Genomic DNA, 15,306 nt, shown 5'->3' with positions numbered 1-15,306 from the left:
ATAAATAATAAATAAGTAGACATAAAATAGATGGGAAAGGGAAAACATTTATATTAATAATTTAAAAAAAACAATACAATATAATATAATATACGAACAATGTTGATAGGACATTCTGAGCCTTTGTAATGCTAAACAAATAAAACATTTAAAATAGCCTACAACACGAAATGAGTTCATATTTATGTATTTGGTCTATTCTTTGGGGGGAAATAACGAATTCCCATGATGCTTCGGGGGACGTAAACAATGCTGTGTGCTATAACAACAGCCACGTTTTTGTTTTGGCATAGATATTTATTAACATTGTGGAAAATTGGCACCATTAAAAAGTATGCCGAATTATCTATTAGCACTTCCTGTTCGCAATTTGCTCATTAATATACAGAAAACTATCAGCCGGACTACTTTAAAACTGAAGAAAACTTTAAAAAGTGATGATTTTCAGGCAACGCATTTATGAAGAGGATATAATTTCTACGCGAATTTATGGACGTTTACCTGCAATGGACGTTGGAGACAATATTCAGACAAAGTAAGTCACTCTCACTCTGTGTGTTCATATTTGATTGAGTTACGAGTCTGAGAAAGTCCGTTTTTTGCGCACCTTAATTGCCCCCGCGAGCTGTTTATCTGCCATTGCTGTTACTTTACCACCAGCATGCACGTGCCTCTTTAACCAGAATGCAGTAATTACTGTTCCGTTAATGGGCTGTACTGAAACAATGCCATAAATAAATAAGAGCAGGTGTGCAAAGCTGCATTAAAAAGCATTGACAGTCGTATAAAATGGATATTGCAGTGGGAAATAAAGCCTTTTTATGTTTATTCATTTTATACAGTAGGCTTATACATCAACAGGCCAAGTGTAAACCCGAGAGCCTTATTTCTTTGATTTTAAACTTAGAATAACAAACTACTTTTACAATGCACTGTATCATGAAATACAGATCTGATGTTGTCCTCTCATGTGTTGCATGCTGCTATTCGACCCTGTCATGGTCTGGTCTTACTTGTAAAAGAGGTTTTTTTTTAATCTCAATGTGACTTCATAGTTAAATAGATTTGGTTACATACATGGACAACCTGGAAACAGCTATCTGAGGCAAGTATCATAGTGTTTTACAGTGGAAGGTCCCAAACCTACCTCCTTCTCAGACTTCTTGGACTCCAGAAGAGGGTGCCAGTGTGCAATGGGCTTGCGTGGATAAGCAAGCATTTCGTTCCAATGGTCCCTGCCAAGTCCCTCGGCATGGCATCCAAGCCTCATCACACCGATGATCTCGTTATGACCTACCCTGTGGGGGACACACACATACTGTATGAATACATCTGACTTAACCTGACATGACATTTCATTCGTCAAATTTCTTTCTTTTAATTGCAAGAAGGGCATTTTGTCTTGTTGTCTTTGCTGCATTAAGAATGTGCGACGTGTAAATAGAAGCCGCATTCCTCTAGTATGAGCCCAACTTGATTTGAATCATATAGAGCAGACGGTAAAGAAAACACGAGAGGCTAGGTTTCTAAATAGTGCCTGCTCCTTTTGTACAACATAGTGAAATAAAACCCACAGTCTGACCTTTAACATGCATGTTCTCATTCTGTCAGCTGTCTGCACTGCATCCACCCTTTTCCTGTTATAGCTTCACATGCTGTAAAGGTATTGTAGTGCACTCTGTCTCTGAGGAACTACAATTCAACTGACTCTCCTTAGAAAGTGAGGGATAATCGAAATCTTTTTTTAAATTAAAGATCCGCTCCAGACTTAATAATAATAATAATAATAATAATAATAATAATCGGCTTTGTGTCTGAAAGGAAAAAAAATACATCTATTCCTTCTCCCTCGATGAAAAATCAACAATTACATAATTTTTTCATTTTAAATGTTTCACTACTGGTCACAAAATATCTCCCTACTTCACTGAAAAGTCCATTGTGTCAGCTGTAGGTTTCAAATTTCACACTAGCGTAAGTTGCACATTGGACCATGACTGGCTCCAAACTAGTTTTGAAATCACGCTCTTATGTACACGTCTTAAAATCAGATATAAAAGATGAGCACAGAGGAATTCATTCTGCACGGTGAAGGTGAACCGTAAGAGTGGTTAGAGTTTGGGTCAAGTTTGTAGGTACATACAAGTCATAGTCCATGACAGAGATGTGCAGGCTGACATGGTCCATACTGTCCGGCGGGATGTCAAAGATGATGGCCTCGTTGTAGGTGGGATTCAGAGTGTTCTTTTTTATGCTCGTCTTCTTCTTTTTCAAACGTCTCCCGTCACATATGAGCGACACTTTGACGTAGGGATCTAATGGCGGTAAGGGGAAAAGAGGAAGGACGGAAACTTTATCCAAAACAGGAACTGCTGATAACGAAATATCATCATATTTTCTTTAGAAAACTGCAATAATTTGCATGAAGATCAGGCTCCTGGGATGTTAAAGAACAGAGCTCGCCTTGACTGTCAAAATATCTTCAAAAATGTCCGTGAAGATGAAGCCATAAGCGGCCGATTTCATCACCCAGTGTGTGTGTGTGTTTTTAAAGAGCAACCCTGGCGGACCTGCCAATTATGAATGTGCATAAAGTAGATGAGTCAACGACTCGTGTAACCACATAGGATGATAGGATACAGATAACTTAAACTGCATGACAGAGAAAGCTTCCTGATGAATGCTGTTTTCAGTCTTCATCTGTCGGTAGCAAATCGCCTCGTACGATCCATTATGCCACGTTTTAGTCAAATGCAAGCTTCCCTCATCCTATAAACGACAAACGAGAGTGCTTGCATTGCAGCGTAATGTGCTCGAGGGCACAATTTGATAGCTACAGATTTCTGATGCACATGAAATAATGTCAGACAGCTAAAACCTCTTAGAAACTCACGACATCAAAATCCTGAAATGTCATTAAACATGGGAGGAAAGAAATGCCACATTCACCTGAACTGTGGCATTTAATGCACAATAAATGTCACACATTACAAGTGATGTCAGTATTGGAGGGAAAAACTGAATGGAAAAGCAGTCTATTAGAATGAACAGATCGCCTGCAACTATTTGCTGACAGTGTCTTAATATCGCAAGTGTTGAATATTAATAACTGCTGAAATAAACAGAACGCAGATGTAGAGACGACTCTCCGCTTACAATTGGGTATTTAAAGGGCGATCGTTCATTGTGTCCCACTACAGCTGTAAGTGAGTCACGCAAACACACCTGAGTATCCAGTGATGTCCATGGCCTTGAGGTTCCTGCACTTGATGACAGTAAGTGTGAGTCTGCCTGCAGTGGGCAGGTAGCATAGTGAGAACATGATCTCCCCAAGGTCAACACTTTCCTGTGAAAAACACACACACAAGGAATAAAATCTCTTTCAGTTTTACATTCAACACAGATGCTTCGATCCACAGTCACGTAGTACAAGTGTCTCATGCTTGAGGTCTGTTTCTGAGATATATATATATGTACTATATTTTCTTTATAGTCTGCTCTTTGTAGAAGCTAGAGCACACAGTCAGTGAAGCAGACAGAAGACCAGTGATGGAAAAAGTACTCTGATATTTTATCTTTGTAAAAGAAGTATTGTAGAAATAGTTTTTACAAGTAAAAGTCCTGCATTCAAAAGGTAAAAGTACAAAAGTATTAGCATCAACATGTACCAAAAGTACTCATTAAGCAAAATGGCCCATTTCAGAATCTTATATATTATATAACTGGATTATAATTAGTGTTGCATTAAAGTACTTTAGTGTTGCAGCTGGTAAAGGTGGAGCTCAATCACTTTATATTTAATGTACTACTGGGCTATCTGTTATCCCTCTTTTATGAAATTGCAAAAACATGGTAAGTTTAATGATGGCCTCTTGTTGCCAGAAATGATCAAATCTAAATCCCACAGTTGAGAGAGTAAACTAGATAATTAGAGCAACGACTGCACACAAAGGTGAATAAAAGAGGTAATATGATGCAAACTAATGAAACTCCTCTATTTGCATTTTTGGCTTGAAAAAGAACTGCATTATTCTGTTGTTTGGTAAGTGCAGCTTTGTTTTTTAGGGCAGACACAGGAGGGTTGCAGGTGTGTTGTGAGCTGTGTTGAATGACAAATGGATGAAGTGTGTTGTCGAGCACAATGCAGCTTAGAAGATATGTTCTATTGTCATTTTGTAACACAGGACAATACAAATAATAAGGTCTACTCTCTTTTTAAAGAAATAGTTTGACAGTTTGGGTATACTACGCTTTCTTGCAGAGATTTAGAGAAGATGGACATCACTCATGTCACATGCCACAATGTTTTTGACTCATTTCGTATGAAATCATAAGTGTGTGGCAGATGCCCTGCCCTCTTCCTCAATTTCCTCTTTTCTTTTCATGATGCCTTTCTTGGCGCCGACCTATATTAAAAACGTAACGACCAGGTGCCAGATCGTAAGGTGCACAAATGGAGAATGAAAAACGCCAAACGGACAAAACTCGTTGCAAAACGAGATTAAATCTGGGGTTGGCTTTCACCTGCTGGCGAGCAACGTAACCCTCGTTGAGTCGGGGAGGAGGAGCGAACTTTGAATGTTGTGTTTACAAACTGCAACATTAAAACTATGGAGATGACGAGCTTAGTTTAGCTTAGCATAAAGAGTAAAAGCAAGGGGGAAACTGCTAGCCTGGTTCTGTCCAAAGTTCAATACACCAGCACATCTAAAGGGAAAAGCAGCAGGGGGTTGTACACAATTTGATTTTATTGAGGAAGGGAAAAGCTTTGAGCTAACAAGCTTGCCGTCATTAACTCAGTGGGTAATGAGCTAATAAATTCACACAGATTATTCACAAGACGTACAGTGTTTGTACCATCCACTCATGTCTCGTAACTCTCTACAAACAATTCCTCTTTTGTGCAGCTGTTCATATTTTGACAGAGAAGCTTTTCATTACAGCGGATGGTGCAACACAGCTGAATAGCAAGCTGACGTTTTTACATTTCCGTTTTTGTGTAAGGATTAAACAAATGAGATGTTAAATAGTGAGTTTTAGAGGTGCTGACAGAAAAAACGGGTCTTTGGGGAAAATATTAAATGTTCCTTTTCGTCTCAGCCGGCTTAAAGGGGCGTGTCAGTGTCTTGAGTTTGATTGATTGCGGCTAGCAGACTTCCAGAGAGTCAGTCTTACACTGCAGGGGACATGTCATGGTCAGACGGCCTGTTGTTAGTGGTATTTAAGAGTAAGGGCCACACCAGCATTTTAAAAGGGCCTAATTGACATTTGCAGGTGCGTTTACATGCTGTTTATTGTGCTGTAGCTAATTAGCTGTCGAGCCTACAAACTGGCGTCAGCGATGTACTTATGTCTGCTGTTTGTTTGGTTGCTCACTCGCTCGTTCAACACGTTAAGACGTGTGATCATGTCGGTGAGTTAGGTGAGAAGGAGACTTTAGCAGGAAAGCAGATGTGGGTTGTTCAAAGTCTGTGTATCGCAGTTTGCTTTATTATCCACGATTTGGTGCAGACGTCGGGGGAAGGGAGGGGGGGTGGCAGGTGAACAAGAAGAAACGGCGGGAGGGTGTCTGGGTTTTATTAAATAAACTACAAGAACACTTCAAGACATTTTAAAAGGAGCTCGGCTAGCTGCTTCTCCCTACTTTCATGCTTTATGCTTGGCTATGCTAATTGCTTTCCGGCTCTAGCTCCATAATTAATGCACAGACATGAGATCAATCTTCGCTTCTAACTAGCGTTTGTTGATGACTAGATTGTTATGTTGTAAGAAGATTACAACTAATTGACACTTCCGTGTTTTACCCCGATGCACCTGTGGACAACAAAATAAAGCAAAGTTAAGGTGCCACAGGTTTCACCACCAACAGTGCAGCGCTATTAAAATGAGAAAAGGAAACTGAACAACTGGGCTTCACTTCAAGTCCTTGAGGTTATTTAGCTGTCAGTATCTCCTTGAAACTTTTGGTTTAATTCTAAAAATGATGGCCGACGTCTGCCAAACAAGCAATCATTATTCTCATTGCAGGTTCCATTACATGATCAAAAAACTTCTGATTATGTTTCCAGGTGATCATCATCAGTCAATGACAGACAATTAAATCAAATTACAGGGAGGAAATCAAATGCACAACTCAGCTCTTCAACACACTCAAATTACCAACATTATCAACGAGCTAATGAGTCTTAGAAACATGATTCTTTCACCAAGATCCCTCATGTGAGAATGTTTTCTATGCTCTATATCACTATACTAGACCAGCTCATCCTGCCTGCTAAAATATTAGCTTAGACACTCCTGCAGGAGTCCCTACTGAGCTGATGAGTCCTGTTATCTCCCTATAAACATTATTAAGGTCACACAGACCTCTAATCACTTGAGTAGGTTAGAAACCCCACTCATTGGCAAACGCCGCAGTCTTAACGTCTCTTCACACATAACACATGCAATTTGTCTTTCTCTGATGTGGAAATGACAGATTTAGTTTGAAGGGTGTGAAGGTTCAGCCATAATGTGAGAGCGCAGCAGAAATGTCAAGTGTTGTAAAAGCATGAAATGACACTTTGATTGTCCTTCTAGAAACACAAGTTGATTTGGTGCCAGTCAAGATAATCTGTATGGCATTAATCATAATCCAGCGGCAAAACTCGAGGGATGTCAGTCTGTTGATCGGCTGTCAGATCAGTCCACCACTTTGGTCCAGATGGAAACATCTATATCTTGTGCATCTTGTAATATTATGCATCATAAAATTACGTTTTGTACAGGATGAAGAAAACTGACTTTGGTGACCCCCCTCAACTTTACTGTAGCGCCTCACTTATCCAGTGAAATGTGTATTGTTGTAAGCCAACCCGGAAGTTAGGGTTGTACTGGTTCCCTCGAGAAAAAGCCAATGGGATTTTTTCCATTTTCCTTTTCTTTTTTTTCTTTTTTTTCTTTTTTTTCTTTTTTTCTTTTTTTTTTCCTTTTCTTTTTTTTTTCCTTTTTTTTCCATTTTGGATTATTGCAGAAAATCTTCAAAAATGAAACCACTTTTATGATTTTTGAAGCGTAAATGCAGGCTATAAAAGAATGTGTTTTTCAGCGCACACGCAGAACAGACAGCTCATGGGCCGTGAGGAGATATTTGCTTAATTTGAAGGAAAAAAAGGGAAGGCCTCTTGGATTAGAATCGCTATCTGCACCTTTAAATTAGTTCATCACTTCTGTTTAACTAGCGTCTTCATCAGATCTAAATATTTAGTAAATCCAATACTTTGGTTTATGACTTGATTGCTATTAAAATGACATTGGCATCAGCCTCAGCTGTACTTTGTGTAGTGCAAATTAGCCAATGTTAACATGCTAACACGCTAAACTAAGACGGTGATCATTTTAAGTTGAGGGAAATGTCAAGGCTACTGGATTGTCATGTAATTTGGTACAGATATTAATGCATTTTAGAATGAACTTTCATCTAGCGCCACCGTCAGGTCAGAATTTCACTTAGTCTAAACTGTACTCTGTGTTTAGTGCTAATTTGCAAGTGTTAGCATTCTTACACACTGAACTAAGATGGTAAACTTTAACCTGCTAGCTCTTTAGCATGATGACATGAGCAGTTAGCTGCTAGCATGAGTGTAGACTCTTGGTTTTAAAATCCTCTGTCAAGTGAACGACTTCATTCATTGTTTTATTTATTACACTCTATGAATGCCTTATTACAAAGAATGATCATGTCCTGGTTTTTCGGCACTTCTACGTGATAAATGATCTCCTCCATTCATGCCACTGATTAACATGTAAAAACCTTCCCAAAAGAGTTTGTTCAGATCGACTACGCCTGAGAAATCTGAAGTCAATAAGCAGCCTATACTACACTCCTCTCGACTCTTTAATCTTAGTAACGCTAAATTGGTGTTATTGATGATTATCGCTCCTTGATCTATGAACTGAGAAAGGCAGCTGGCTCTTTTAATTCACCCCTTCTCCCTCTTGCTCACTACTGTCGTCTCTTCCGCTCATTAAGAGTTAGCAGTATTTATAAAGCAGCGTCTTTATCTTACCCAACACTTGCATTGCACTCGGCTTTGTGTTGCTTTCTGCTGAACCCCACCATCTTTGCATTCTTTATGTTGCCAATCTTGAATTTAATGTGAGCAAGGCATTTTGTCATGAAATCATTTGGTGGTTCAATAAGGTTTGTGTGCCAAGGAGAGGGCTGTCTACTGTTTCTGCCTCCTAAGCAATAATGTTGAGATTATTGAACAACCCTTGAAGAAGCTCAAGTTCAAAAACTGGAGGAGGGGAGACTCTCAGATAAAAGGGCTCTGTGGAGGTGATAACGTGGTGAAGGCTCTGAGGTGTCTAACATGGTGCCTCGATGTGGAACACACAAGTAACAAAGCAAATAGAAAAAGTATTGCATGAGGGAGCTGTGAGTCAGAAATACCCTTTTATGTTTGAGATGTTAACACCTCGTGACTGCAGCCAGTCCCTTTTATGTATTTTAATAAGTCAAAATTATGTTTTTGGAGGAGAGAAAAAACAAACTATGTATCTGATTCTGGATAATGCATTTTAATGATGATGACGATAATGCAGTTGTAGTCATTTTATTCACATTACAGGGCTGTAGCCTAGTTTTTAATTCCCTCAACGCACCCCTTGCCCCCCTTTAGAAAATGTTAAGCAGACACTTAGAAGGTCTCGTAATCTTTGTTTGAATTTTTAATTTTTAATTACTGAGTTCACTGTTTAATTATACTTTCTTGACATTTTTATTCCCTACATAAGTATGCTGAAACGCTGCTCACTGACAGGAAGAACATTCAGTTGGACTACTGAATGCTTTACTTAGGTTTTGGCCTTTTAAAGTAGTGAAAACAGTAGTGACATTTTGGGGCCTATTTGTATAGCACAACCGCAACACTCAGTATGCGAGCGTCTCCAAAGGTACGTGCTATTTTGGTTCATGTATGTGCAACAGTGCAAGGTGCGAAAGGGCTAGATGAAGTTGAATGTAGATCGGATGGTGTGATGTTTAATAAACTCTTAGCCAATCGCATCTGTGTCTGTCTCATTGCTCTGAAACAGCTGGGCCAATCACAGTGAAGAATGACAACAACAGCTCATCAAATGATATTAAACTAACATTGTCACTTTCCTTTGTCCTTTTGTCTAGCTGGTAGCTTTGATGATCTGCTGAGAGCCTTCATCTCGCCTCCTTCTCTTTGCTGACAACTGTCAAGCCGACTACCTGCAGCCCCTCCAGGCCTGTGCTTGAGCCGCTGATGCCAACTCACGGTAAGCCCCAAAGAACCCACTGCCAGCCAGCCTTTCAATTTCCTTCCTTTAGGCATTACAGCTCTTCTGTCAGACACATTTTATATTAGAAAGTGAACATAGCCTAAACACTAATGAAGAGCCGATTGCCAGTTATTCTCATAACACAACAGTGGGACTTTGTGCCAGAAACAGACCTGGTTCTGAGTTCAAACACGCAGTTTCCCAAAGATTCAGACATGCCAGAAATCCATCTGATCGTCCAACAGGAAAACTTTCTGACAGAAATTGTACAGTGTCTGCCCGGCTTAACCCTCCCTCCAAATTTCCAGTAGACATGACCTCAGTTTGCCCATTAGAAGCTATGACCCTGGTTAAAAATGTAATCAACATAGATTGTAATGTATTCATGAAATGACTAGTCTATGAGAGACTTATTCAATACAAGCGTCTCTATACAATCTGAACATTTGAAACTGAATCTAGAACAAACGGAAAAAGACGATAGATTCTTACACTGGTGGCATACTGGATTTCCCTCCATATGTTAGTCTCCCTGGAGAGGTCCGATGTCTCAAACAAGTTGTCCAGCTCCACCTCCCCGATCATATCATGGCGTGAAAAGCGGTCAAAGTCAAAGACGCTCATATGGAGCTTCCTGATCGCCAGCTCATCGTAAGGCACAGGAAACTGGAAGCTTTCATTGAATGTGGGGTTGAGTGTCTTCCGGTGGACGCGAGTCTGGAACTTCTTGCGGTCGGGCAGCAGGTAGACCTTCACATAAGGGTCAGATGTGCCGCATAAGTCCTTGGCAGGCAGGTCTGCTGCCTTGAGGATGTTGACGATGAGGGCCTCGTTTTCGTAGTCGTACTTGAGAGAGAAGTTAATCCTGCCACAGTTTTTGCTGCTACCGTTCTTGGACGAATCCTCCGATTCCAGGGTCTTCTGTTGATAGAGCTCTGGCTGGATGCGACCGATGCCTGTGGGTTTTTCGTCATTGTCCACCATGTAGTCATTTCCCAGGTCTAGACTGCCTGCCTGCATCTGCCTGGGCAGGTGTCTTTTGAAAGAATTGTGCCTGCAGCGAAGAAAGAAGGAAAGAAAGAGTGACTGACGGGGAATGTCTTGTGGTTTGTGTTGCAAAGTAGTAAAGACGAGCGGGGCAAATAAAAACAAAATAAATATCGCTGACAAAGTGGGACCGATTGTGTCAACTCATATCACCTGACGTCTTCTGGTAAAAGTTTGAATTGATGAAAGACAACAGCTAGTTGGCCTGCTTTTATATTGTTCCTGCTCGTCTGATGCCACGGTCAGTGTTGTTATAGGCTTGGAATCTATTGAGGCTGGCCAGCAACATTGTCTCTGACCCCAACCTTGTCCTGAACAGCGAATGTGAATTGTGACCATCAAATCGCAGATACAAGGTCCCAAGATTTAATCAGGTTAGACTGACGTCAAATCCCAGATCAAATGTACTCTGAAGGGTCTTGGACATATTGTCTACAGTGAGTGTAATGGTATGTTAAATGTCTGTTTCCTTGTTTTTTGTCTTAAATATTTGATGTTGCAAATGGAGCTTCTGTGATGATAAAAGAAACATTTCCTGATCTGACACTAAAGTATTATCGTATCATTATCGCATCGTATACCGAATACGAATTTGTCGCATTTGCATTGTTACACTGTTTAGTTTTGCATTTCTTTGCGTTGCACTGGGATTGTCTGGTGTTTTGTGTAAGGATTGGCACAATAAAATGTGTAGGTGACATTTAAGAAAATCAAATCAAGATACAAATGCCCTAGTGTATGAAATAACAACAACAACGAAAAGCACAGTGACAGTCCAATGAGCACCAAATAGGGTCCTGGGGGTGACCGATGGTTGGCTGTGTCAGGACCCTAAATGGACATGTTTGCTGCTTTAGTCCAAGTATAAATAGATTTGCTTTTTTGAAGTCTAGCTGCATAATAAGCAGAATGGACTTCTGATGTCCACTTATTGAAATGGTGAAACTGTGCAGTTCTGCTAGTTGTACTACAGCAAAATGTCCCCCGCCCCCTCCATTCCAATAATTCCTAATGAAGTAGCAATCGCATATAATTAGCTTTACCATCATGACTTACGAAGAGATGCCTCTGAGGCAACACACTCTACAGTGTTGTAAATTGCTGTAGAATCTACATGAAATTGTAGAGACTAAATTTGCTTAGATTCTACCATTAGTGATATATTGAATGTATTTGGTGCCTCCTCATTTAAAATAAACTATGAATGAGTGAGGCGTTCCTTTATACCACATGATTGTATGTCTTTAACTTCCAAATGTGCGTGCATGCATGCTCGTATGTATCCCTAAGCATATTCACACATGAATAACCCCATCAAACAGTGTTACATATAGATGCATGTGTCTGACTAACCGAGTTGAGGAAGCCGGCTCAGTGGCTTGCCTCTGCATGCGTTGCGTGCGTCGCAGGAAGTGCTCCCTCATGGAGAGCTGCACATCGGTGGGAATGTCAGGAGATGTATGGCTTATCTTCACCGCCGCCTCCAGGAAACCCATCGAACCCATGGGGTCCTTCACCTTCTCTGTTGCCATGGTGACCGCTGGCTGCTGGGGGCTGGGCAAAAGGACAGGCGGCTCGAGCGGGTAGTCCTCTGGGTCACAGGCCGGGGTGAGGGATGAACTGGGGAAATGGGCCTTAGATCGCCGAGGCACAGGGCACAGCTTCCAGGAGACAAATGTAAGAAGGCCCAGCAGGGCCAGGCCGCAGACCACAAACACACCGAGCTGGAGGCCAAAAGAAGCGTCTGGTGACGAGCCACGGGGTCCAGCGACGGCACAACACACAATATGGACAAACAGATGGTGATTACAAGGGTGTGAGAGAGAGAGAGAGAGAGAAAGAGAGAGTCTATTAGGACATGATTCTTCTGGTTCTATATCAGTGGGTTTTATATTAGACTACAGACAGCGAGCCAAGTGTACTGGAAGATGTGCTTCATAAATATTAAAGTAACCTCCATTAGTCTCCAGTTCAGCCGAGGGATAAGAAAAGCATATTAATATAAATAAAATCAAATGTGATTATGCATCACGTACATACGAAGAGGATTTTTCTATGACATTACGTGTGAAAGTAATTGTAGTCTGACAAATTATGTGGAAAATATATATTCTATTAAATACTCAAGAAGCAAGTTATCAGATGGGAACAAGCAGCATGCAAAGACCTGAGGACGATTCAGGAATGCTGACAAGCACTGTGCAAGCACTCGCACGGACCGAAGCGGAGAAGAACAAAAACAGAAAACATACAGGACCGTATCTCCTGGCTTTCGCCCGTTTGGGACTCTTGTCAGAGTCCTTTCTTGATTTAAAGTAATTATATTTCTTCACCTGATACTTGGAATGTTTTCCACGCTTTCTGGTTGGGATTGAATTTAATTCTCTCAATTTTGCTGGAGTGTTTCTTTCCCACAACCCTGATTGGTTTTGATTTATCTACAATAACTCACACCGAGGAGCGTCTCTGTGGCCCGTCAGAGCCTCCCTGAACTCCTGTCCCGACAGAACACTCCAGAGATAGCAGGACGCTGCTTCAAGGCACATTGAATTAGCTCTTTTCTAATATTTACACGCCTCAGCCTTTAATTTAAGCCTCTCTCACTTCAATAGAAGCATTGACAAGTGCTGAAGCCTGCAATTGTGGATAGGTTTGTAGAGTATACATTTGATTTATATGGAAAATGAGTGGTGGAAAAAGTGTTCCGATCTGTAAAACCAAAGTGGAAAAATACTCAAAACATTCAAAATCATGACAATATTATCAGTGAAATGTGCTTATAGTATCAACAGTAGTGCAATGTACATTTACTCAAGTATTGTACTTGAGTACAATTTTTGTTATACTTCTAGTCGACTACAGTACAGGGACCAACTGCACTTGTACTGCACATGTACTGTACTTGTATGTACTTGTATGTACTTGTACTGCACATGTACTGTACTTGTACTGCACATGTACTGTACTTGTACTGCACATGTACTGTACTTGTATGTACTTGTACTGCACATGTACTGTACTTGTATGTACTTGTACTGCACATGTACTGTACTTGTATGTACTTGTACTGCACATGACAGCCAGTTACTACTTATTTTACATTAACAAAATGAAATAAAAGCATGCGATAGGCTTGTAAAATCCAGAACATTGTTAAAGAATAAACCAGTAGTTCCAACATGTTTGGCCTGGGACGCCTTACGAAAAAGCAGTGTAAAGCAAACATTTGAGAATACTCACAAAAAATAAATAGAAATTTGTGGAGCAAACCTTCGTTTTTACCTTCTTTTCTTTCACAATAATCATCTCACAAACCCCCCAATGTATCTTGGGAATCTTTGGCCCAACCTATTGATTGGGAACCGCTGGAAACTACCTAATACAGTATAAAGTAGTTAAAACTTGCTCCACATTGAGCAGGTAAACTTCTGCTCACACACTCATCAGTTTAATAACAGCGGTTATTTTGCTTTTGATACTAAAAGTACATTTTGCTAATAGTATTTAGGATTTAAAAAATGTTTTACATTATGGTTGTGATCATATTCTATAAAGTCACCACATGTTTGTGTGAGAAATCCTAATCTGTTAATGTAACTTGTAACTATACCTGTTAAATAAGTGAAAAGTACAATATTTGCCTCTGAAATGTGGTAAAGCAGAAGTATAAGAATAATCCCATCGCTGGTATTTGATGTCAAATGGTCTTGAAATTCACAATGACTCACTTACAATAATTGTTGTATGACGTTTACCACATTTATGTCTTCACCATCACTTGGTGACCAAAAGGCTTTAAAAACATTTGCCACATTTTACTCCACAAATTAGGAGCTTAAAAATCAAACTAAATGGAGTGTCCACTACGATGAATTTATAGCTTAGCCCTGCGGCGGACAGGATTTAAGTCTGCAGGATTTATGCCTGAGAAGGATTTCTCAGCTGTCCACGGCCCTGGCCTCTCCATGTCTCTGAAATTTCACACAGCTCCCCCATAAAGCTTCATCTTGACTGGACTGTCGCTCGCAGAGTCTTCATCCGCCGTCACGGCAAATTGAAGCAGATCCTACGCTGCGGTGCTGAAGTCTGAGCACCCGTGGTGACAACCTTTGGTTACAAAATGCATTGAAATGTGTATTTGAGACTTTGGCTTGTTTTGCTTCTTTTTTTTTTTTTACCACTGCAGCAGCACTCTTCAAGATGAAGTGTCCACTAAAGCATAAGTAAGACAATTTTATGTCTTACTTATATTTGGTAGATAATTACTCTGTTACTTTTGGAACCATAATCCTTTAGGGGATGGAAGCAGGAAGTATAATGTTGCTATGAATTCAGTGAGGTATGCTGTGGTCCACATTGTTTTAGCATTTATATTGTATTTTGGCATTTTGCTGAATGCCGAATTATCTAATAGCAGTTCTTGTTTGTAATATACGCATTAATATATATACAACTATCACTCGAATAATTTGATACTGAAGAAAACTTAAAAACGTGAGGATTCTCAGGCAAGTTCTGCAATTTTTGTTTTATTTCTAAGCAGATTTAGGGACGTTTGTTTTGCGATAGATATTAAGAATAACGAAACCCTCCGAAAGTGTACGTTACAATGACTCTAAAACATGTGTATCATGTCTTTGTGTGTTCAGATGTGACTCAGTTATGCCTCTATGAACTGTCTCACAGCCTCTGCTGCAGCTCCATTTGCCAAACTACAGGAACCAGCTCCCTCTCATCTGTAGAACATCGGCATGCACCCGTCTCTTAAGCAGTAGCTTTGCGTGAAGTCTGAAAACCTCTGTATCAAAGTACCACTAACACAGGAAAAGACGTGTGAAAGCAGACTTGCAGACATGATGAGTCGCATCACAGCTGCAAACTTACTTGTTTAACTTTTGCATTTTGTATGACAGATGACATAATTGATAAAGAATCTGTGATTTAACCCTTATGACCGTTTCTATGATA

The 15,306-nt window shown here is 40.2% G+C and overlaps 1 protein-coding gene and 1 long non-coding RNA gene across 2 annotated transcripts in view; one reads left to right on the top strand and one right to left on the bottom strand.

Annotated features, from left to right (window-relative positions):
• The window catches only part of syt6a (synaptotagmin VIa), a 53,274-nt gene that overhangs the window by 2,532 nt on the left and 35,436 nt on the right, over positions 1 to 15,306 (bottom strand). The window contains exons 2-6 of the mRNA XM_029436688.1: positions 11,692 to 12,082; positions 9,784 to 10,345; positions 3,226 to 3,346; positions 2,144 to 2,315; positions 1,148 to 1,298 (exon numbers count right to left, since the gene is read on the bottom strand). Of these exons, the coding sequence (XP_029292548.1) occupies positions 1,148 to 1,298; positions 2,144 to 2,315; positions 3,226 to 3,346; positions 9,784 to 10,345; positions 11,692 to 12,082 (1,397 nt within the window). The remainder of the gene's footprint in view (positions 1 to 1,147; positions 1,299 to 2,143; positions 2,316 to 3,225; positions 3,347 to 9,783; positions 10,346 to 11,691; positions 12,083 to 15,306) is intronic.
• LOC115011461 (uncharacterized) overlaps positions 242 to 15,306 on the top strand; it is a 36,750-nt gene continuing 21,685 nt past the window's right edge. The window contains exons 1-2 of the long non-coding RNA XR_003832585.1: positions 242 to 535; positions 9,167 to 9,288. This is a non-coding gene — a long non-coding RNA (uncharacterized LOC115011461). The remainder of the gene's footprint in view (positions 536 to 9,166; positions 9,289 to 15,306) is intronic.

The sequence above is a fragment of the Cottoperca gobio genome, chromosome 7 (assembly GCF_900634415.1).
Source record: "Cottoperca gobio chromosome 7, fCotGob3.1, whole genome shotgun sequence".
Classification (NCBI taxonomy): domain Eukaryota; kingdom Metazoa; phylum Chordata; class Actinopteri; order Perciformes; family Bovichtidae; genus Cottoperca; species Cottoperca gobio.
This window is presented reverse-complemented; position numbering and strand designations above follow the sequence as displayed.